Source organism: Triturus cristatus, chromosome 9 (assembly GCF_964204655.1).
Source record: "Triturus cristatus chromosome 9, aTriCri1.1, whole genome shotgun sequence".
In the NCBI taxonomy this organism is placed as follows: Eukaryota; Metazoa; Chordata; class Amphibia; order Caudata; family Salamandridae; genus Triturus; species Triturus cristatus.
The window spans coordinates 39,458,302-39,481,764 of NC_140592.1; the positions used below are offsets into that span (position 1 = coordinate 39,458,302).

Below are 23,463 nucleotides of genomic sequence, written 5' to 3' on the forward strand. Positions count from 1 at the left end.
ATGTGCAAGTTGTGAACATTGCTCAAGGACTAAACAGTTCAAAAGAGGTTTTTTGAAGTCATGGAGCGCGTCATCTGACTTGGATGTGTGAGGTCACGTGATGTCACTGGAGCGAGCAGCAGGAACTGGCCCTGTGCTGCGCTCTGACTGTGGGTGCTGTCTCTGGGGCTGCCTGCGTGTCTGAATATTCCGCGCCAAAGTCTAACGCCAGTACATGCTGGCTGTCTAACATAGTGAAGGTAAAGAGCTTGTAGGTGGGCATAAATGTCCTATTCTGACCCGCACATCCACGTGCATCAAAGGTGCATCTAGATGGAGTTAAGCACGGTAAAGCCATTCTTACCAGGGACATTGGAATTAAGCGACTTTGCAGTCGCTGCGTTTTTCACTGCACAATCTGCAGAAAAGTCCCAAAAAACGTTTGTACCTTAAATTGGTCAAAAGTTTAATAATAACGCAGCGACACGTGTTGCCATAAAGTGAAAGGCACTTCGCAAAGGCCTTTCTGTCGCTTATTGTTGTGTTTGGGTGTTAAAGTGCTATTAATGAGGTGAACGTTTTTCCCAGGCAGTGCTGGTATGTGGAACAAGCATTAAAAATGCAATAGGTCTCGCCTTTCATGAAGTTAAAGCCATTTGCTTTGCTATGTAATACCATTAGCAAAGCAAATGCCTTTTACTTAATCAAAAGCGAGACCTATTGCATTTTCAATGCTTGTTGTTAAGTGTTTTGGCTGAACAAAAGGTGTAGGAATAGCAGCTATTGGATGTGGATATAGAATTGTATTTAAAGAAATCTACCTGCCCTTGGAACGAAATGCACAGATATCTACCTGCTCTGTTACTAAATAAAAAAATTAAGAAAAACAACACCGGTCACACTTGGTACATACACTTGGCACATACAGTGCGGAGATACTATAGAAATGTTCTCATTATAAATGAGGTCTGATAAACACCAGGCTCTGATAATGCCAGAGCCCATAACATGCCATGATTCTGACTGTAGTACGGTTTTTATGCCATCCCTATGAATATACCACTATCTCCATGTACTAAGACTGTATATATTAAGTTGAGCTTTGACATTCCTTTATTTCCATAACATTCGCCCAACACTAAAACCTTTTGAAAAATAAACTACATATGATAATAAACAGCGTGTGCATTTGGAAACATATTGGGCCCGATTCACAGAACTAACTTAAGACAAAATCCTAAACTTACTACTTTTGGTATTCACAGAAGTTAGGATTTTGTCTTAAGTTTGTCTTAAGACAAACTTAAGACAGACTTAAGACAGACTTAAGACAAACTTAAGACAAAATCCTAACTTAAGTCTGTCATAAGTCTGTCTTAAGTCTGTCTTAAGTCTGTCTTAAGTTTGTCTTAAGACAAATTTAAGACAAAATCCTAAACTTACTACTTTTGGTATTCACAGAAGTTAGGATTTTGTCTTAAGTTTGTCTTAAGACAAACTTAAGACAGACTTAAGACAGACTTAAGACAAACTTAAGACAAAATCCTAACTTAAGTCTGTCATAAGTCTGTCTTAAGTCTGTCTTAAGTCTGTCTTAAGTTTGTCTTAAGACAAATTTAAGACAAAATCCTAACTTCTGAGAATACCAAAAGTAGTAAGTTTAGGATTTTGTCTTAAGTTAGTTCTGTGAATCGGGCCCAATATGTTTTGCCTCTGCAGCAGACTTAGATTTGACTCTGAATCAAAGCCTAGGGGTTTGTGTCACAATTAAGTATGGAGAAAAAATAGTCAGTGTCTAATTGTCCAAAACAGATAAAGATTTGTCCTAGGCAACAGGAATTGCAGAGCCCTAATTGAGATGGTCAATGCAGCTCATAAATGTCGGACCATCTGAAAAGTGGGTTTATACTGAAAAAGTTCTATTGTCCAGATGTGAACGATTTGAGCATTTGTGAGGAATTGTTTTTGTGTGATGACAATATGGTTTCACCAGAATTTATGAGGAGAAGGATTTTTTTTTAAAGGCCAGTCGTAGACATTTTGCTATGACAGACACAAAAGAAGACACAGAAGAATACTAGTGGCCAATCATTAAAAGAATGACTGCCTATTACTTTAGGAAGCATCTTGCTGAGACAGTGAAAAACACATGAAGATTCGTGGTATGACATACAGAGTTGTGAAACATCCTAAAAGACAATGGGAGAAATTAGACATTGATGTGGTATTGCCTTAGCACTGGTTAATGTAGAGTTATGGTTAATTTTTGCAGTAAATGTTATGTTATTGGCGATCTGCCATTTACTTGGCCTCTTTGTGCTTTAGTTGAAGGTTGATTTTATAACTGTGCTAATACAAAAACTGCGAGTAAAATTTTAAAAGATTCCTTATGTCAGAAAGTTACCAGAGAGTAAATATGAGAATCAACAAGATACAACATGTTTTGGAAAAAGTAAGAAATGCAGCTGCATTTCCTAAAGATAAAAGGTTGGTGGGGAGAACCAATAACATTGTTCACAAAAGAATCTCTCCCAGGAACCAGTATCTGAGGCCGCTGGAGAACTGGTTTTTGGTCGGATGATATTACTCAGTGTAGGGGCTGTTACTTGGCAAATATAAAGTCGATGTGATAATCATCGGTTGTGTGTCCTGATTGGTTGCAAATACAGGTTGACTTAAGCTGCAGTGATGCCTCAGTGTAAAGACAAACTTAAAAACCATGGGGTAAAAGTAAGATGTACAAGATTGTGGCTGAGGATTAATTTAAAATTAAAACTATGGTGGATAACATCAAGATAGCTGCAAGTCTTATGAAAACAAGAAACACAAGTGGTGCGCACGCACGTGCGCGAAAAGTGAAAGTAGGCTGTGCTTGCGAAAGTGAAAGTGATCGCGGCTGTACATATTGCAAAGCTGCCGGCTGCGCCCGTGCACGCTCGCTTGAACGCAAGCTTGTCGCCAGCCAGCAGCACTTTGAAAACTCACCTACTAAATGTCTCTCCGAGCAGCGCATGCGCGCTGACTCAGCGAGACCTAAAAATTACAGAATAATAAAGCAATACCATCACAAAATGTACAGCGTTACGCCGCAGAATTTGAGTTTTCGTGCTGCATAATCTAGCCAACCCTGCCGCATAACTTGGCCCTCCTTTGCCACATAGTTCCAGTGACCCTGTTATGTGTAGTTTCCTTCAACTATTTTTGCAGCACAGTATTTCATACTGGATATTCTGGTACTACACCGATGCTCGGGTCTCTTCATTCTCACAAATGGAACCGGGTGGAGACGAGATTTGAATCTCATGGGCTCTGGCATAGAATGCAAGTTTGTTTTAAGTATTTGATCATGATGTATAGTTTTTAAGGCACTCGTACGACCAACGGACACCAACGGTGGAGAAGTGTGGCTCAGTGATTAGAGCGGCAGACCCTGATGCAGAGGTTTAGCCCGGGACCAGGGTTCAATTCCCCACCTCGGCGGGTCTTGGGCTCAAAAATTCCACTGCCCTGATAATTCTCGCCTCGGTGCCTATTCCAATCATGGAGTCCCACTCTGCAACTCTGGGCAATAGCTTGCTTAATCTCCACAACGGCCCCCACAATGCTAAGGATGCCTGGCCTCCACCTTGGGGGTGCCCAGGAGTGGACGCCTCACAGGGAAAGCCAGGATGGGTTCCACAGCGGTATTCGTACAAGTGCCTTGAGACCCTTGCGGGTGAGTAGTGCGCTATACAAGTATCAAATTTACATTTACACTACAAATCAGCAATAAAGGAACGCTGTATATTTTGATCTTTAATGGAGTAATAATAAATGTAAACTGTGGTGTAGCGGTCTAGCGTTTACAACGCGCGCCGCGTGACGTCACAGGACGTCCGGCGGCGGCCATTTCCCGTGGCATTAGAGCGCCGAATTCAAGGTAGAAAGAGCTCCGCTCCGGCGCTCCCGCGGGTATACAAATAAACGCAGTGCACCACGAAACAGCGTCAGCGTGATTCTTGCAGCGGGTATAGACCCAGGCACTTCATTACAATGGTGACGAGGTGTTGAAGGGGTGTCACACATGCACTTTGGACCCAAGCCACGGTAGGAGCGAGATACCCAGCTGAGATTACCACATGCACGGCCGCGGGAGCGCGGCAGAGACGCGGGGAAGGCGCCAACTGCCACAGGCGAGGAAATTTGCGTGCCAGGCGCACCAGGCTCCTGCAACAGGCGGGAAGGGCCCGTAGCAACAGTTACCACGCCCCGGGAGGGGGAAGAAGGTACGGGCTGTGATCACCAGACAGAGAAGAGGCCAGCACCCTGGAGGAGGTCAGCGGCAGTCCCACGGCAAGTGGAGAATCCAGCCAAGAGGAGGACGAGAGGGGCAGAGACGTCCAAGAAGAGGGGACACCGGACAATTCCACACCGAGAGGAAGGCGCGCCGGCGGTAGGGAGAAGATGACCTCTCAAACATTCTCATTGACAAATCCAGTGCCCTTCTTGGCTAAAACAGAGGAGCCCGAGATGCCGTGGGAGGACTGGAAAAGGTATTTCTTAAACTACCTCGCAGCCCTGGAAGAAGAGGGCGAAGCCCCGTTCACGAGCTCGCGGCGGAAGAAAATTCTCCTCCATCATCTGGGCCCAGCAGGGCAAAGAGTGTACCAAGACCTGGTGAAGGAAGATAGAACAGCAGCAGGCGATGACGTGTTCCAACACGCGATAGAAGACCTGGACGCCCATTACCGCCCGGTGGTATGCACAGCAATAGATCGGTATAACTTCTACCATAGGAAACAAAATAAAGGGGAATCGGTCGATGAATACGTGGCAGCCTTACAGAAACTGGCCCTAACGTGTAAGTTTGGTACCCTACAAGAAGACCTAATAAGGGATCAAATCATCATGCACACGGTGAATACCGCAATCCAAGAAAAGCTGTGGACGAACGGCGACGCACCGTTGAAGACCGTCGTGGCCTTAGTAAAGAAAGCAGAACTGACCAGGTGGTGCGCGGAAGCGGCCAAACGCGAAAGCCACCCAGAGCAAGCGGTATGCAAGGTGGAAGACCGGAAAACCCCAGACAGCAAACAACCGGCATGGCAGCAGGGGACACGGAACTATAAAAAGTTCAATGCCAGAACGACAAGACCACAAGGGCAAAGGCAGTGGAGCAAGACTGCCTGCTACAGGTGTGGCAGCGGCACCCACACCGCCAGCGACAAGGGATGCCCGGCATTTGGCGCCAAATGCACTTATTGTGGACTCATAGGCCACTATGAAAAGGTGTGCAGAAGGAAGACCCCGAGGCAAGAGGTGAAGTACGTAGCACAAGGGGCACGCGAAGAAGACAAAGAAGAGGACAAAGAAGAGGACGATGAGATCCTGATAGTAGAGGAACAAGTACTGGGAATAGAGAGCTCAGCGGACAAGAAGCCAAAGTGCGAAATGACGATAGGCGGCATAAGAGTCACCATGGTAGCGGACTCTGGATCGCCCTACACGATCATACAACGGAAGATATGGGAGGAAGATTTTGCAGCAAGCACAGCGTATCACTTGAGACCCACCGACATTCATCCGGTAACGTTCACGGGTGACCCTATACCCATGGTGGGATATTGTCCGCTGTCCTTCGAGTTCAGGGGCCGAACATGTGATGGAAAACTGTATGTGGCAGAGAAGGGACCATCGGTATTGGGCTGGAGAGACCAGGGAGCTTTAGGAATGAAGCTGAACCCAGGAGGGCACATGCAAGTCCTCATGACCGAAGACGGACCAGATCATGACGCCCAGCGATGGAAGGAAGAATTCCCGGAAGTGTTCAAAGACTCCATTGGCCGCATGGCGAAGTTTACGCATAAGATCCAGCTCAGAGCGGGAGTTCAATCGGTGTCCCACAAAGTGCGCAACATTCCATTCCGAACAAGGGCTGCAGTACAAGAAGAGCTACAGAGGTTGGAAGACAACGGCGTGATAGAAGCGATCGACAACGCGGAATAGTTGGCCTCCTTAGTGGTAGCACAGAAACCCAACGGGAAGGTGAGGCTATGTGTCGATCTAAGGGAACTGAACAAGAACATCGTGGTGGACAAGTTCCCACTTCCCAGGATCAACGAAATGTTAGCAAAAACCCAAGGGGCGCAGTGGTTCTCCACTATAGACTTGACGTCCGCCTACCACCAGATCGCCCTACACCGATCATGCAACCACCTGACGTCGTTCATTACGCCGTTCGGGTGCTACAAGTTCCTAAGGGTGCCGTTCGGACTTGCCTCGGCGGCAGCAGTCTTTCAGGAGTTGATGCACAGGTTGTTCCACAAGGAAACAGGCATCCAATACTTCCAGGACGACATCTTGGTGATGGGAACCTCCAGAGCGGATCACAACAAGAAACTAGTGGAAGTCTTGACTGTGCTGAGGCAGAACGGACTCACGGCCCAATGGGACAAATGCACGTTCGGAATGAACACAGTCACGTACTTAGGGCACGAGATAAGTCGGCGCGGCATAGAACCCAAAGCGCCCAACGTCGCAGCAATTAAGGAAGCCCCCACCCCATCAAACAAGAAGATGTCCGAACCTTCCTGGGGATGGCGGAGTTTTATAGCAAGTTTGTACCACACTTTGCTTCCAAGACCCATCAATTGAGGTTGCTCCTCAAAGACAAATCCACGTTCCAATGGACGGGGGAGCATCAACAAGAATTCGAGGAGGTGAAAAGACACATCAGCGAGCCAGTGCCCATTCACGGATTCGACCCAAACGCTCCAACCATGTTAACCACGGACGCCAGCGACCGATGACTAGGGGCGGTGCTAACGCAAAGGACCTCAGATGGGGCGATAGGCACGATTAGTTTTGCGTCCGGAGCGCTAGCCCCGAATGAGAGTAAGTTCAGTGTCATTGAAAAGGAAATGCTGGCGGCAGTGTGGGCGATGGAGAGATTCCGGCAATTCCTGTGGGGCGGAAGGTTCCTGCTACGCACAGACCACAAGCCGTTGGTGAAGGTCCTCACGTCGTGCGTGCATGAGCATGCCACTCCACGAATTGCGAAGATAACACTCAGGTTACTGGACTACGTCTACGATGTAGAGTACCTACCAGGGCACAAGAACAAAGTGGCGGACTTCCTGAGTAGCAGCATCCAAGGAAGTCTCGGAAGTCCAGGACGAAGGCGGATGGGAAGACTATGCGGTAGCATTCACCGGTGATCATGAAAGAGCAATAAGTGCCCAAGAATGGGAGATGGAATACGGAAAGGACGAGAAATTTAGCGCCATAAAAGCGTACGTAACGAACGGATGGCCGGAAAAGAGATTGCTGGAAGAAGAGTTGAAACAGTATTGGGAAGTAAGGGAAGAACTGTCCGTAGGAGACAAGCCATGGTTCCTGCTACGCGGCAACAAAGTGGTCCCTCCGTCCTCGTTGAGGCAACGCATTGTAGCCATCACACATGAGGGCCATCTGGGTATAATGAAGACCAAATGGAGGGCTAAGGAGGACTACTGGTGGCCGGGGATGGACATGGAACGCCACGTAAGAGAATGCGAGCAATGTAGCAACGTGGACAAGACTCAGAAAGTGCTGAGGCCGCCCCTGGGCCGATATGAATGTCCGGAAAACCCATGGGAAGAGATTTCCATTGACGTCCTGGGACCCATAACGGACACAAATGACATCCAGAAATACATCACAGTAGTTGTAGATCGCTACTCCAAGTGGCCGGAAGTCCACGTAGCGGACAACGCGGAAACAGAGACCATCCTAGAATTCCTGACGGAGGTCTTCATAAGGGAAGGAATCCCCAAAGGGATCCTGAGTGACAATGGCCCGCAATTTACATCTAGCAAGTGGGAAACCTTCATGGACAGGAACGGCATCACAGTTCGGCACACCCCGATATACCACCCCGCCGGGAATGGAGCGGCGGAAAGATTCAACCGAGTGATAATGGGGTCGGTGCAAGCAGCGATCAGCCAAGGAAGCAACTGGGAAAAGGAACTGAAGCGGCTGAAGTGGGCCTATCGGATAACGCCCACTACAACGGGGTACAGTCCGTTCCGAGTGCTGAGAGGAAGAGAGCCCTTCACGAAGGATAACGTGGCCTGGAAACGCCTCACGGTCCAAAGCCATTGGTCCCCAGCTGTAGTGCGCAAGAATCTGGAGAAAGCACAGACAGTGTACACGGGACACTATGATAGGAAGCACAACACTAAAGAAGTCGCACTGGAGAAGGGGGAATGGGTAAGCGTCAAGCTACCTATCCAGAGGAAGAAAGGAGACAGTAAGTTCACCCCCCCTTTCCAAGTGATGGAACCGTATTCAAGATCAGCCCTTCTCAGTGATGGGAAGATATGGTCGCAAGACCGCATGGCGAGATGCATGCCTACGGATGGGAGGAAGACAAAGGAGGTGTCAAACCACACAGGAACACCCAGCGTAAGGAGGAGCCCGGTGGCAGAACGGGAGAGTCCCCAGGGAGGAGAAGAAAGAAGTCCCCAGGCGGGAACAGGACACGGAATCTGTGAGGAAAGGAGTGGTCAGGAGGCAGACACCCAAGAGGGGACTGAGAGAGATGAGTGGGAAGAAGCAGGACTGGAGAGCTGTGAAGGGGCACCCAGCCCAGGAGGCGTTGTCACCACTCCGAAAGTTGGGGAAGGCAGTAAGTGGGCACGGCGAGGAAGGAGAATCATACTGCCCCGGAGGTTCGGGGAGTTCAGCATGGACAACAAGTAAGACTGTATATGTTCCAAGGGGTTGTTAGGTTTTGTGTTGTTATAAAAGGGGGAGATGTGGTGTAGCGGTCTAGTGTTTACAAAGCGCGCCGCGGGACGTCACAGGACGTCCGGCGGCGGCCATTTCCCGTGGCATTAGAGCGCCGAATTCAAGGTAGAAAGAGCTCCGCTCCGGCGGGTATACAAATAAACGCAGTGCAACACGAAACAGCGTCAGCGTGATTCTTGCAGCGGGTATAGACCCAGGCACTTCATTACATAAACGTATTTAATTAGCGCTTAGAAAGTAAATCCCATATGGAACAGGCGCTATCATCACTGCAGGCGCGCGTTGGGCTCACAGTGCAGTGAGTTAGCCCTCAGCCGCGGCGACCTTCGCAGAACAGCAGCGGTGCCAACTGCTGCCCGGGACTACTTTTCGCCTGCTGATGTCAGACCTGAGATTTTCATGATGTCGGAACTTTGTAGGGTTTTAAATATCAGTAGTGGTGGGGTGCGAAGGCGAGTGTAAGTCGTATTCTTTAGGGTGGTTTCACTTGAAAGGTTGGCACCAGCAGGGTGGAGGGAGGTCGCCCACCAGCCTGGCACCAGTAAGGCTGGGAATTGGGAACAAACAGAGGTTTGTTATTGACCCATGCCACGCCCCTTCCCAGCCCCAGGCCTGTGATTGGCCGAGGCGGAGCCTCCTAGCAGCAGGAGACGCGGAGTCCTTGAAGCAGCAGTCAGTGTCAGAGCAGGCAGCATTGAGAGAGGCAGCAAGGGGAGGCTGGAACCGGACGGACTGACTGTACAGCGCCCACAACATAGCGCCCACATTACCCAGGGATTACTAGAGCTGGAGACGTGCCACCATGTCCACCGTGCAGGTCATCTACCAACACAAACTTCACAACTACATCATCAACTCCGTCTTATCCAAGGAGGAGCTACCAGTCGGTAAGTGCTGCCTGATCTTCCCACATAGCGCCTGCGGTCACAGCTTTCTGAATTTATAGCGCTATTAAAGTATCAATAGCCCGTATTGGCACTCCCTTTATCGACCTCGGTTTCGAGGGGAGGGGTGGAGGTCTTTCCCATCCCAGCAGAGATCCTAACCTGTCTCTTGCACCCCGCACTCGGACCTCTGCGACAGGCGGTGCCCCCAAAGCAGGCAGGCTGCACGCGCATGCGACAAATATGTATTTACTGATGCAATTTTATATGTGTAAATGTATAATGCGCACCGTCAGCAGTTGTCCAGTACTGACTCTCTGCGCCCAGCTTTGCAGGACAAGGATGCATGGTTCAAATGTGACTTGCAGTGCAGTTTGGAGTGCAGTTTAAAGCGTGCAGTGGAAGGCTGAAAGGCAACCCCCCCAAAAACGTGTTTGGAATTATTCCTTTGGCTAAAAATGACTGGTTATGTAACGACCAATATACAGCTTGGACATTCATGGGTGCTTTGCCGCATAACCGTCAAGGGACTGGTCATGTGTATCTCTGTGCCATATAAAGCGCTGACCTGCCTGCAAGTCGGGGGTGGGGGAGGGGGTGCAGATGTGCAGGACAGAGAAGAGGGCCCAGCGCCGGTGGGTGCAGAGTGCTGGAGGGATGCAACAGGGAAACGCGTGACAGATGATTATGCAAAAGGTCTGCAGTCCTGGTTTCTCAGCCAGTGGCACGTTGCCTTCTGGGACTTGTAGTTTGTTTTTAACATTGTACGAAGGGCTGACAGCCCAAGCAAAAATAGTGGTGTTAGATGTCAAGCCAGGAGTGGCTGAAGGCACCACAGACACTTGACAGTACACTATCCCAGCATGCCTCGCGTCTGTCAAAAATGGGGTGCGTTGGCATGGAGCAGCTTGGCCTGGACCCCTTCTGAGGCTGCGCGCGTTGGGGGAGACTGGGAAATGGGAATTCAAGAGGAATTAATCTGTGAGAACTGAAGTCCAAACTCTGTAAATCTAACATGGCCTATTCAGTTTTTCACTGTTCTGAGACTGATAAAATGAGGGCTGTGTTTTTGCTGTAATTACCCAACTCAGTGGAGTTAATTTTGATCATGTTCAAGAAGATGAAAGATGGAGCCAGCCTTGCTGAAACTATTCTCTGCCACGGAGCTCCCGCACCCAGCTTCTGGATCCACAGTCAGGACGTGGGGGGCAACCAGCCACCCTGCACATTAAGGGGAGTCGTGTCAGGGGCCGATGAGTCTGGGTCGAGGGGCCCGGGGCCCACAGATGGCTTGCGGCTAGCGGACCGCGTCCCAGCAGCTGCTCCCAGGCACTGTGAGAGGAATGTGGAACATTCTTGGGTGAGAGGTTGGTTTTGGAAGATTTCACAGCCAGGGTGACTCATCGCCGAGGAATCACGACTTTGTAGCTGAAAGGGGGAGCGCTGAGTGTTTGTTTTTGCGGCGGATGCAAAGTGTTCATCTGACACCGCGGTGCCTCCTGGGACCATCTCCGATTAAAGTCCCCCCATCCCTCCCGAACCCCCCCCACCCCCCGTGACACTACCACCCTGAGTGTCTTTGGGTGGGCTTCCGCGGCTGGTCGCTACTCGTGCTTAAAGGATGTCTTTGAGGATGGGCGGGGAGGGCACCAGTGTACTCGGAAAAGGCCACTCGGTGGGTGGCCACTGATTGGACTCAGCCTTTCATCCTTCCGAGGTCGATCAAAAAACTTAGTAATATGTCCGGTGTTCATAGCGAGAAGACAGTAAGGAGCATATCGGAGCACTTCGTTTTGTTTATTAGTAGTAGGGACTCGCCGTGAACGGTTGTTGGCAGTGTGGCACGTGGACATGTAGACAGGTAGCACGCACGTTTGTACAGCGTGTCGCGAAACTCTTGCACGTCACTTAAGGCGCTGAAAGAACAGTTTCTTGCGCACATTCGAATACGGACCTCATTGGTGTCTTGTGCACTTCTTTGGGCCCCTAAAAGGCGCGGTTCCCACAAGGCGCGTTGTGCAAAGGAGCCGTGACCCGTGGCCTGCAGCGCCACCCGGTGGCACCATCTGAAAAAGGTTTTTATTTCTACACTTCGGAGGTAATTCATAGTAATTTAAAGCAATTATAATTCAGTTATTTTGCTGTTCTATTATAGCGCTTGCTGCCAGTCTGGTGGCTTTATTGCGCTAATTACTATTGTTGTTACCCAGTGCAGTATGCCCCCCGTCTCTCCATGGCATGACTTGGTCTGCCATGGGCTGGAGCGCTCCGAAGACAGTTTGCTGCTGCGATAAGACGCTGTTAGGCATTGAAGAGTTGTTTCTGTAAGAAGTACCGTCCTGCGTGGGATGTTGGCCGCATGGCTGCCCCTCTGCGCCAGAACGGCCCCTCCCCCATCGCGTGCTGTAGTGTCAGCTGCTGGGTATTGATTAACCTGTCGATATTGATGGCCTTTTGGGGCCGACAGGACAGCTGCCGGGGCCCCGGGGAGCAATAAAAGGAGATACCCAAATTGTGTCTCCCTCTCCCCTCCTGGGGTCATTAAAGGGTGTCAGGGGTCAAGCCCCCTCCTCGGCCGTGTAACCAGAGGAAGGGGTGTCAGCAGATTTACGCTGACGCTCGGCAGGCCGTGGGGTATTTTTACTCGCCCAGTAAATCAGTAACTCATAGCTGCTGTCAGGGCCTTAAGTGCCGCGGCCATTAGCCCTGTGGCGGGTCAGGGCGACGGCTGTCCACCCGCTCCGGGGCCGTTTCACTCTTGTTCCCGAAGTGAGGCAAGCCTCTGGGGGGAGGGTGGGGGCACCCGGACCTCGCACTCTGGGTGTAAGATTCACACCTCAGAGAACAGAGCTTCACAATGGGGGTGTGAGACCCACACCTCATAGTACAGGGCACCAATATGCGTCTCACACCTCAGGGAACACACACTCTTTGTGTGTGTCTCACACCTCAGGGAACACACTCACTCTTTGTGTGTGCCTCACACCTCATGGAATACACTCACACTGTGTGTGTCTCACACCTCAGGGAACACACTCACTCTTTGTGTGTGTCTCACACCTCAGGGAACACACTCACTCTTTGTGTGTGTCTCACACCTCATGGAATACACTCACACTGTGTGTGTCTCACACCTCAGGGAACACACTCACTCTTTGTGTGTATCTCACACCTCAGGGAACACACAGTCTTTGTGTGTGTCTCACACCTTACGGAACACAGTCACTGTTTGTGTGTGAGGCTTACACACTTCAGAGCTCACACTCGCTGCTTGGACGAGGATTTCACAACTTCGACCCGGGCCTTTTTTTCCTGTAAAAACAAACTTTTGATCCGAAACCTGCTCTGGTGGATAGCCAGTCCCACGGGGTTAAATTCAACCGACAAAAACCCACCAGGTCCTGTGATTGGTCAGACGTCCCACGGGACACATGCGAAGCGCTCGCATGGACATCACATTGGGGCGGCAGTCGTGTGTTTTATTTGCACACGTCAGCTGTCGCGCCTTGCGGCTTGTTTTCCCAGATACTGCGGAATGCGGCATATGGGCCTGGGAGGTTTGGGGTCCGGCTTTGTAGGGCGCCTGGGGGTGCTTTGCAGGAGAGGGTGTGGGGTCGATACTTCTCTTTGAAGATGGAATCTCACTGGCCCTTTCAGCTTGAACGGCAACAGTTGGCGGCTAACGCGCAATTCATGATTAAAACTCCACTCTTGCGGGTTCTTCTTTTCAAAGAGCCCACCGGCCTGCAACAGGTGATGAGGCCTCATTACATGTGCTAAAAGTACCGTCCGGTGATGTAGCGCTTGGCTTTTGCAGTGGGCCTTCAAGCACTGTACAAAAACAACTCGTCACGCCCATGGCATTATTCTGCTTCAAACGGTGGCCTCTCCCTTCAGACTCATGGACAGCAGCCGCCCAGCTCTGGTATGCGCTGGCCCGGGGCTGCCGGCTGACCGGTCCCATCAGTAGCTCGCAGCCAGGCTGGGGCAGATAATGGGGAGTAAACACGGGCACTCCCCGGGACAGATGATGGCGAGATTGTGGCAGACACTGCATACTAGCGGGGGGGGGGGGCGTGGACACAAATGCGGAGTACAGCAGGGGCTGTATTGCAAGGGTGGGCGGGAACATTTCCAAAGGTCAAATGAGAATTTCCCTTTTTAGAAAACGAAACTTTACAAAGTATGAGCTGAATATATTTCCACCGGGCCCCTTTGTGTGGCACAGTATTGGAAGCATCAGTTCATGTTTTTATGTGTGCGCGCCAATTGTCTGTGTGGTCGGATGTTTGTCACACACGATTGGGAGAGGAGGCAGTTTAAAACCAACCGGGGGGGGGGGGGGGGGGTGAGACACAGCAACTGGCGCCTTTAAACTGCATATTCGCCGGGAGGCTGAACAAATATTGGGCAGTGATTAAGGGCGCAGGCAAATGCATGCGTGGAAGGGATTTGGAAAAACGTTGGTGATTTAATGAAAAACGAGTGGAATCTCTTCCCCGCTCCCCCCCCCCCCCCCCCCGCCTCCCGCGCCCAATCAAGGAAGCAATTAAGACAGACTCAATTAAGAGTGAACCTCAAGCTGTGCCGTTTTGAGGGGAGGTGAGACAATGCGATTGGCATTAGGAATGCAGCACAATAAAAGTGAGTGGGCGTGGCCTGATATTATGTCACCTCCGTCGTGAAAATACCAGTGTGCAGTAATCTCACTTTTTACAGTATAAGGCCATTGTGTTAAACTTGCCACGGGAGGCCTGGGGAGTGAGCCTTGAGTGAGTTACCGCGGGGGACGCTGAGCAGTCACTGAGAACATCACAAGACCTGGCAAGTGGTGGAACTTCCCACGAGGGCTACAGGCTTGTTTACCACTACTTCACTTTTAAACGAAGGGCGATTAAATGCCAATAGTGGACATTTACATGCAAACAGGAGCCAAAGTTTAAGTGAAAACGAGGGGCATTTGGGGGCTAATGAGTAGGTTCACTGCAGTCATTATATTTATCTTCGAACGATGGGCAAAACGCCACATGACGTTCCAGGCCTAATTCCCCGTCTGCTTCTTGTGAAATACATTGGCATTTTTGGGGATCAGTTATTAATATTTTCTTTACAATTCTAGATAGACAGTTTTAGCTGTGGGGGCACAATTATGTAAAACGCACATAGAAGTTTAAGTGAAAAACTTCAGCGAAACGTTTCACTACTTTTTGTACTGAGCCATGAAAATCGAACTTGCGATTTCTGGTAACGTGCAACTTAGTTTGCAACCCAGTGTCCCTTCGAAATGCACAGAAATCTGCATTGCGTTTTGAATTTTTTGTCTGAAATGCGCATTTCTGGGTGCATTGAACTGCAGTGGTCAGTCGCGTGCACTGCATGAATTGCTTTGCGAGAAAGTGGAGTTGCCACTGCAAAGCATCCCGGGGCTGTAATTATCTGTGTTCATTTCTAGTGATTGGCTGTGCAGAAATAGACATTAATGCAAAATGGTCCATCTGTAGGTTGAAATTCGAGGATGCAGGCATGCATGCACTGTAACGTGCATTCCCTCGGGCACCATTCCGGAGACCCTGCACTGCAACAATCAGTGCACGTGTGCAGGGCAGTTCTGGGAGGGGCGCAAGATGGCCGGTGCGGGCCCGAGTCCTGGGCTGAACCCAGGAATTCTCCGCCCCCACGAGGCCACACAATGGCAGCGCGCGCTTCCCATTGTTGACGTCACGGAAGGGGGCTCGCAAAACCGCGCGGGAAACGAAGGCCGCGCCTTGCTCCGCGCTGATTGGCCGGGGCGGGGTGGTGTAGCCACTGTTCGTAGTTGGCGCGGCGCTGCCATTGGTTGGCGCCCGATAATGAATTGTAGCATTATTTTGTAGCAGCCGGGTGAGCGCACGAGGTCTGCAGCCGCGTGGGTTTGTTGCACGAGATCGCACCGCCAGCACCACGCGCTTACTTCTCCGCTCGCTCGCCCCGACCCGCCATGCTGCTCGCCCCGCACGCGCTGCCCTGCCTCGTGCAGTTCCACTACCGACAGGAGGAGTCCAGCATGCTGCCGCCCGCGCCAGGGCCCTGCCCGGCAGGTAAGGTTGGGAGCGGGCCGGTGCAATTCTGCTAGATCGGGGGAGAGCCAGGGAGTGCTATCTCTCCGTGGGGCTGCTGTGCATGTCTCCTGGAGGTGCATCTAGGAGACGGGGTGGGTAGTCCAGTTTTGTCCGGGGGTGGGGGTCATGCACCCACTCCTTGGAGGTCTTCTGTTGCAGACTTGTGCATTATTTTTCGGGGCATTAATTGCTTCTGTAAAGGGTGGTCCCTGAGGGGGGTGCACCTATATAATGTTTTATGTAATTTTGTGCATTTCATATCCTAGCAATAGAATTGTGAGTCAAGAGTGCGCCCCCACTAAAGATTTTAGAAGCAGATGCGATTAAATCCCATTGCCTTGCTACATGCATGCTATATTTCTCATGAGGGGTGCGCTAGTCTGTAATCCGGTGTTGCACGGGGTGCCTGGGCAAGGTGGGGCGGGGGCTCGGCACTGGCTAGGAAGCTTTACGTTGGGGGCGGGCGGCATCGGTAGGGTGGTCTCCATGCGCTGGTGCTGAGCTGCAGTACCGCATGTGTCCACGAGGGGGCGGTGGAGGGCTGAGCTCCGCCCACTGTTGGCCTGAGTGGCATCCTCCCTCCAGGCTGAGACCACCAGGGATGACTGGTTGTGCCCACGCGGGGGTTGCCCCTCCCCCACACACCCGGTGACCACCTAGTTTCTTATATGGGCTAGCCACGGGTATGTTGCTCGACCACTTGCTCCAGTTTTTAATGACCGGGTCCTGCTTGTATGCAGCGGTTTTCCCAGTGGGGTGTTCTGCACGTATTCTCTTCACGCAGAGGCGCTTGAAATCCAATCCTGGCGTCTCTGCTTATTCACACGGTGACCCTAGGCAAATAAAGTCCACCTTCCGTCTTTTCCGTTTTCTTATATAGTACAAAGCAGCGCGCCCGACGACATCATTTGTCTCGTGCTATACGGCTTGTTTCAGGATTTCTGTATACACTGAATATTTTTGACATTTTGTGATGTTTCTCTTGCAGTGAAGGAACCCTTCGAGAAGTGCTACCAGGTGGGCTCCGTGATCGGAAGCGGTGGCTTTGGAACGGTGTATTCTGGGGTCCGGCTCAGCGATGACTTACCGGTGAGTGAACTCTCATCACTTGGTCATCCTGCGGGGCCTTGTCTCATTCTTACGTTTGTTGCATTAGTTAATTATAATGCAGCCATATCATATTTGTTAGTCACATCCACAGTGCTTTCTCGAATGGAACATTAACAGTTGGAGGGAAGCTAAATTATCTGCCCCTAGAAAGGAATTAATTGGCGTTCTAGCATAGCAGACGGCTCTAATGCTAATTGTCAACCGTAGACTGTAATTCTGGTAGTCCTGCATTTCTTTTGCTATGCACAACCCTTAAAATTACGCCGTTACATCTCATAATTGCACAGAGTTCATAGTAGAAACCTAACCTGAACAGCTGTTTGCAGTGGTTTTTTTTGTACAAATTGTATTTCACACTGAAATTTGCTTCAAATGGCACGTTTGCATAATTGCGCACACGTTAATTACTCGGACTTAGCAGGCCTCTTACTTCGTGGCACCCTCCCCTTACTCTAAGTTTTAGTTACGGGAGAAATCGATGAATCTTTCAGTTTGCTACCCCTTCCAAACCAGGAACACCTGGCGGCATAACCTACCTGTAGGCATTCACTGCGTTGGCTGCCCGGTTCCTAAATTCCTTATCACAAACGGAACACTGCATAATGTGAATACCTTTTGTATTCACTTTTAACTGAATACAAGACTGTCCACGAGCATTACATTTTTTTTAAATGTATTCGATTCGAACTCTGGGTCCCCTTCTAAGTGTACTTTTTGGTCCTGTTTTAGGTGGCGATTAAGCACGTGGCCAAGGATCGGATCGGGGAGTACAAACAGATGGTAAGTTTGCTGGGGGGGGGGGCCGCTTCTTGGTTAGTAGGGTTGACTGTAAATGTGTGGAATAGAATGCTGCCTTAGAGTTGACGGTACAGAGGTGGAATGGAATGCTGGCCGCTTGCCCTGGTAGGGTTGGAAATAAAGGGATGGAATGCAATGCTGACCGCTTGCTTTAGGGTTGAAGATAAAGGGATGGAATGCTGACCGCTTGCCTTAGGGTTGAAGATAAAGGGATGGAATGCTGACCGGCTGCCTTAGTAGGGTTGACGGTACAGATGTGGAATGCTGACCGGTTGTCTTAGTAGGGTAGAGGGGTGGATTGGAATGCTGACTGGATGCCTTGTATTTGAAGGTAAAAGGGTGGTATGGAATGATGGCCGCTTGCCTTGGTAGGTTTGAAAATAAAGGGATGGAATGCTGACCGGCTGCCTTGGTGGGGTTGACGGTACAGATGTGGAATAGAATGCTGACCGGTTGTCTTAAGAGGGTAGAAGGTAGAGGGGTGGAATGGAATGCTGACTGGATGCCTTAGATTTGAAGGTAAAAGGGTGGTATGGAATGCTGACCGGTTGCCTTAGTAGGGTTGACTGTAAATGTGTGGAATGGAATGCTGACCTGTTGCCTGTAAATGTGTGGAATGGAATGCTGACCGGCTGCCTCTTCTCCCGCACAGAACGGGGTGGCGGTCCCCCTGGAGATCCTGCTCCTGAAGAAGGTGTCCTCCGGCTGCCGCGGCATCATCCGCCTCCTGGACTGGTACGAGCGCTCCGACAGCTTCATCCTGGTCCTGGAGCGGCCCGAGCCCGTGCAGGACCTCTTCGACTTCATCACGGAGCGGGGCCCGCTCTCCGAGGAGCTGGCCGCCAAGTTCTTCCGCCAGGTGGTGGACGCCGTCCGCCACTGCCACGCCTGCGGGGTGGTGCACCGCGACATCAAGGACGAGAACATCCTGGTGGACCTGCGGACGGCCGAGCTCAAGCTCATCGACTTCGGCTCGGGGGCGCTGCTCCGGGACACCGTCTACACGGACTTCGATGGTGAGTCTGGCGGCCGCACAGTGAGAGGGCGAGGGCTTTCAAGAGCTGCTCACCCATTGGGTCCAGTGCCTAGAAGCAAGCGAGTTTAGAAGCGTGTGCAGTAGAATGCAGCAAGCGTAACTGCCATGGTGTAGAACAGCTCTGCAGTGTGCTCTAGGAAAGCGGCCTCAGCCCCCCCTGCCCCCCTCCAATCTAACCATCCAGCTATTTCTTACTGCGCCTGTGCTATTCTGGAAGCATGGGTTTTAATCCCAGTGTCCTACTTAAGGAAATGTGTTCTCTTGTGCAGATAACTTTAGCGCTATGTTTTTGAGGGTGGGGGGCAGTGATTTAGCATAAGTTGGCATGGATGTTCTGGATAATGTTGCAATGGTTGACCCGGAAGCTCATATGAATACCCTCTTCCTCCACAGGCACCCGCGTGTACAGCCCGCCGGAGTGGATTCGCTTCCACCGATACCACGGGCGCTCGGCCACGGTCTGGTCTCTCGGCGTCTTACTTTATGACATGGTCTGTGGGGACATCCCCTTCGAGCACGACGAGGAGATCCTACAGGGGCAGATCCAGTACCGATGCCGGCTGACGCGAGGTGAGCTCAGTGAGACCTCTTGTGTGGGAGTGCTGTAGTTTGAGGGGGGGGTTAAGGGCTGGTCTTCCTGCAGAGAAGCATGTGAGCTGCCCACGTTCCTACTATTTGGTCAGGGTGCTAATTTTGACTAATGCATCCTTGCAGTGGCCGCCATAAAATAGTACAGCCGGCCAATGGGTGGGTCTAAAACTGATGTAGTGTAGACGATGGGACCGCACTTGAGTAAGGCAGACTGTCTCAGGTCTGCCACTGTGTTCTTGGAGCAGCCATTGGTTCAGGTAGGCGTTATCCTTGCGGGGAGGGGGTCAAGAGGAGTACCCTGTCCTACTTTCTTTGTGACTGGTTTACCCGGGTCCATTAGAATGTGGTCGGCCCCGCATCTTCTACACTGACGTTCTTGCGCAGTTGACTCCGCCCACCACCAGCAGTGCAGGATTGGTGGCACTCCCTTTACTAACCTGCGTGTTCTTTATTGCTTGACAGAATGCCAGCATCTCGTGGAATGGTGCCTATCGAAACGCCCGTCTGAGAGGCCGTCTGTGGAGCAGATCCTATCTCACCCCTGGCTCACTGGAAAGTCACTGGCAGAGCTGAACCTCTCCAAAGAAGCCACCAACAGCCAGGAGTGCCTGTAATGCTGGGACATAAGACATACCAGGAGCCACAAAGGGCTTTAAGGATTGGGCGTCCGAAGGGCGCCGTGTGGACTGATCATGGCACTGGGTCGCCTGCAGACATCTGGGGATTGTGGGAAGCCACGTAGACTGCACGTGGTGGAGAACCACTTCCGTGTAGGGGACACATGCCGGTTTCCACGGTGGTGCGAGCCACGCAAGAGCCACAGCGTGGCCTACCGATCGTCTCTATGGTGTAGAAAACACAGCAACAGGAATCCGCACAAGATGGACTGTGGGCAAGCCCTGTTGAGCAGCTCTGTCAGGGGTATCTGAGGGCTGAAGGTGCCATGGTCGCCAAGACTTGGGGCAAGAGGTCCCTTCATATCAAGATAAAAGTGCGGTATGACCTCATTTGTTTGAGTGGATGGATTGTTTAGTTGAGCCGGCGTCTACAAAGTAGGACCAGGCAACACATTTCAGAGTGGGCTTTCCTGCTGCAGGGACAAAGAAGGCCCGCTGAACGTTACGAGGGTGCGAACTTGCACCAATCTGCCTCAAGGCCTGAAAATGGCTTCCGATACTGTGCCTGCACGTTTGTACAATGCTGGGATGGTCCTCTCCCAAAAAGCAAAGGACTGCTCCTTGAAGAAGCACAAATATGATGTTCACCCACATTGGCCCGGTGTGTGCCAATAATGATGATGCTGCTGTCATGTAAAGCTGCATACTTTATTTTTATTTTTTTTGTTTTTTTAGGGTGGGTGTGATCTCCAGAAGCACATTGCTGCTACATTTTTTTTTAATTTATTTTTTTATTAAACAAAATCTCAGGGAGAAACCTTTTAGTTGGAGATTGTCTCAACTTGCCTGAGTTTGGGAGGGGGGGGGGTACAGAGGGGGGAGGTGTTGACTTCTGCGGTAAACCGCATGATGGGGACGGTGTTGTTCTACTTAGCATTAGAGACCTCCATTCCAAATTGGCTGGAAGCGCCGTCTTCTGCCAGAACCCCTGTACTGTCTTGAGGGGTGTAAAGTTCTGCGGAGAACTATCACCCATAGAGCAGGGGTTCTAGAAGGTGGGGGTGGAGAAGTTGTCAACATTCTACCAAGGGCATGTATGCCATTACTGGTCTACCTATAGGGTCCTCTGTTGGCCCCTTCCATAGGTGCCAGCTGCCGTGAATGCCGAGGTAAGGGGGCAGCCCAAACATTTATGGAAGGGCCAATGTTGGAGAAGTTTAAAGTCTTAATGTTCCTCCATTCCTTGCGGCCGGTGAGCCAGACAGGCCTCTCTGCCCACTGCAGACCTGGCGGACTGTGCAGTGAGGAGGAAGGGTTTACAGGTGTATGCGTATTATTGCACCCACTACCCATGAATGTGCCACAATGAGCCAGGGATCAGTGGATGCATTCAAACTGAGGTGAACTTTGATTTATTTGGGCAGTTTTTTTGGCAGGGAATGCAGCTTGCAAGCAATAGCTGCTGTTGCCCCTTGCCCAATCATAAGGGTACCAAGCACCCAGTGTTCCGTCCTGTATCACATGTACATGTATACTGCCGTACCTGCGGCCTCTGGTTGCACTGCCATTCCGTCAGATCCGTGGTCCATCTACTGGTGAATAACTGGTGGGGCACAGACCCTATTGCACATCTGGTGAACCTCCCTGTTTTACCCACCTATGCCAGTGTACCCAGCTTCTTGGGGCACTCTTATCAGTGTCTCCCCCGCCCTTTCCTGCACAGCAATGGCTGGAAGGGGGGGCTCCCAGGGTACAAGAACTTTTACATGTTAAATACTTCGTTTCAGTTGGTCAGGTAGTTCACATGCTGTTTTTTTTTTTTTTTTTTTTTTTTTTCCCTTCCTCCCCTGTCTTTCAAAAGTTGTTGCTCTGTTGCAGACCGTTTTTAGTGATTTATGGCGTGTAAAACATGAGTTATTTATAACAATGTTGGGTTTGTTTTTAAATGTGATCCATATTTATGAGAATCTTTTGTTACATCATGCAGTTCCTGTCAGTTTATTTATGGTGTTCCTGATTCTTATTAAAACTTTTTTTTTATACCACTTGTGTTTGTGTAATTCTTTTATATTTCAGGAGCTTTGGTTGTTTTATGCCTAAAGACGTGATCTGTCCAACATCTAAGTCTTATAAAAAGTCTAGTTTTTTTTTTCTTCTGTGTATCTTTTTTTTTTTTTTTTTTGTGAACCGGACTATACTACGTCCGATTCTAGGGCGCATAGTGTGCTTGGCTGGAGAAGTGTTGAAATGGAGTGCGCCACCTGTGCCATGTGCATTGGTGGTTGGTTTATCCTGAGGTTTTCTTTCCTAGAAGCCCTCGCAAACCTCTTCGTAAAGCACACGGTAACCCAAAGGGTATCTTGGGGCTGAATTACAGATGCTTGTTACTCAACTCGGTGGTACTCGTTTTATCGACCTCGGAAGAATGAAAGGCTGAGTGGACCAGCTGGGTTTGAACCTGTGACCATAAGACCGAACCCGGAACCCTACAGTGGACCCATTAGTCCACTAAACCGTCAAACTTTGACCTAAACTCCTTTCTGTGATGGAAAGTTGGAACCGGAAGGGAGCAACTACTTTCCTCCCATCTATCATTCGCCCCAGTTTCCCAAACGTGTACATTTTTGAAAACTACACACTTTCAGGGTCCCTGCAGCTATTTCACAATTCTTCCTGGCTTCTAGCGGGTTTTGACCCCACCTGGGGAGAGAGCGGCTGAAGGAAACGGGACGCACTAGCCCTCAGGAGTGGTGGGTGGAGCATGGATTATTTCCCCGCTCACTCTTAACCCGGAAATCTACCTTTGGCCCCGTGGTGGATTTCTGCTCCACGATCGCGGCCCCACCTGTGACCACGGAGCAGGAATCAATAACAGACTGGGCAAAAGTTGACAATCTCTCTTCCTTCTCTCTGTTACCCCCCCCACCCCTAGAGAAGTCCATACCCCCACACCCCTAGAGAAGGCCATACCCCCCCCACCCCTAGAGAAGGTATGCACTCATGCTTGCTACAAAGCTGGAGCAACTCAAGAAAGGACGATTTAAACACGAGAAACCCTTTCGAATTGTTCTATGCATTGCACTGGTCTTGATTTGACAAATATTGTAACCGTGCGCTTGGGCTTGCGTACTCGATCCCCAGGGGTCATAAACTTGGAGGCGTGGATGAAGACTCCTCCCATGAGCACCTAAAATGGGCATTCCGTAATGACTGGGTCCCGGTATTAGTGGGTGTCCAGACCACGCGGGGTTGCATCATCCCACAGTGTTTTCCAGAGGCTTTTCTTGTTGGAAATTGTTTATTAAATGTGACCCGGCAACAGGACACTGGGCGGGGATGTGGCCACCATTATTAAACAGTTTTTTGCGGCCCCCAAACTTGAAATGGACCCCATAGTGGGCTCGGATCTTCTGCTGTTGACAACACTACTGTCGGTCTATCCTCGCCCCCCACGTTATGTCTGGTTGTGCATGTCCTGGCTGGCAGCAGGTGTCAAGTAAGCACCCTAGGGATGGCCTCCATGCTTAAGCATCTTGAGGACGTGTGGCAATCAAGTTTGTAAACTCTGAGCAAAATCTATT

At 50.5% G+C, this 23,463-nt stretch overlaps 1 protein-coding gene across 2 annotated transcripts; it reads left to right on the plus strand.

Annotated features, from left to right (window-relative positions):
• Positions 1-9,411: 9,411 nt before the first annotated feature.
• Positions 9,412-21,924, plus strand: LOC146797329 (serine/threonine-protein kinase pim-1-like). 2 transcript variants are annotated; one of them, XM_085624336.1, is made up of 6 exons: positions 9,412-9,635; positions 16,719-16,819; positions 17,570-17,620; positions 18,291-18,654; positions 19,068-19,244; positions 19,728-21,924. In XM_085624336.1, exons 1-6 carry the CDS (start codon positions 9,551-9,553, stop codon positions 19,877-19,879), a joined length of 930 nt encoding a protein of 309 aa, XP_085480462.1. In that variant the 5' UTR covers positions 9,412-9,550; the 3' UTR covers positions 19,880-21,924. The 2 variants fall into 2 exon arrangements, with proteins under 2 accessions (XP_085480462.1, XP_085480461.1); XM_085624335.1 differs by lacking the exon at positions 9,412-9,635 and adding an exon at positions 14,191-15,709.
• Positions 21,925-23,463: the final 1,539 nt, after the last annotated feature.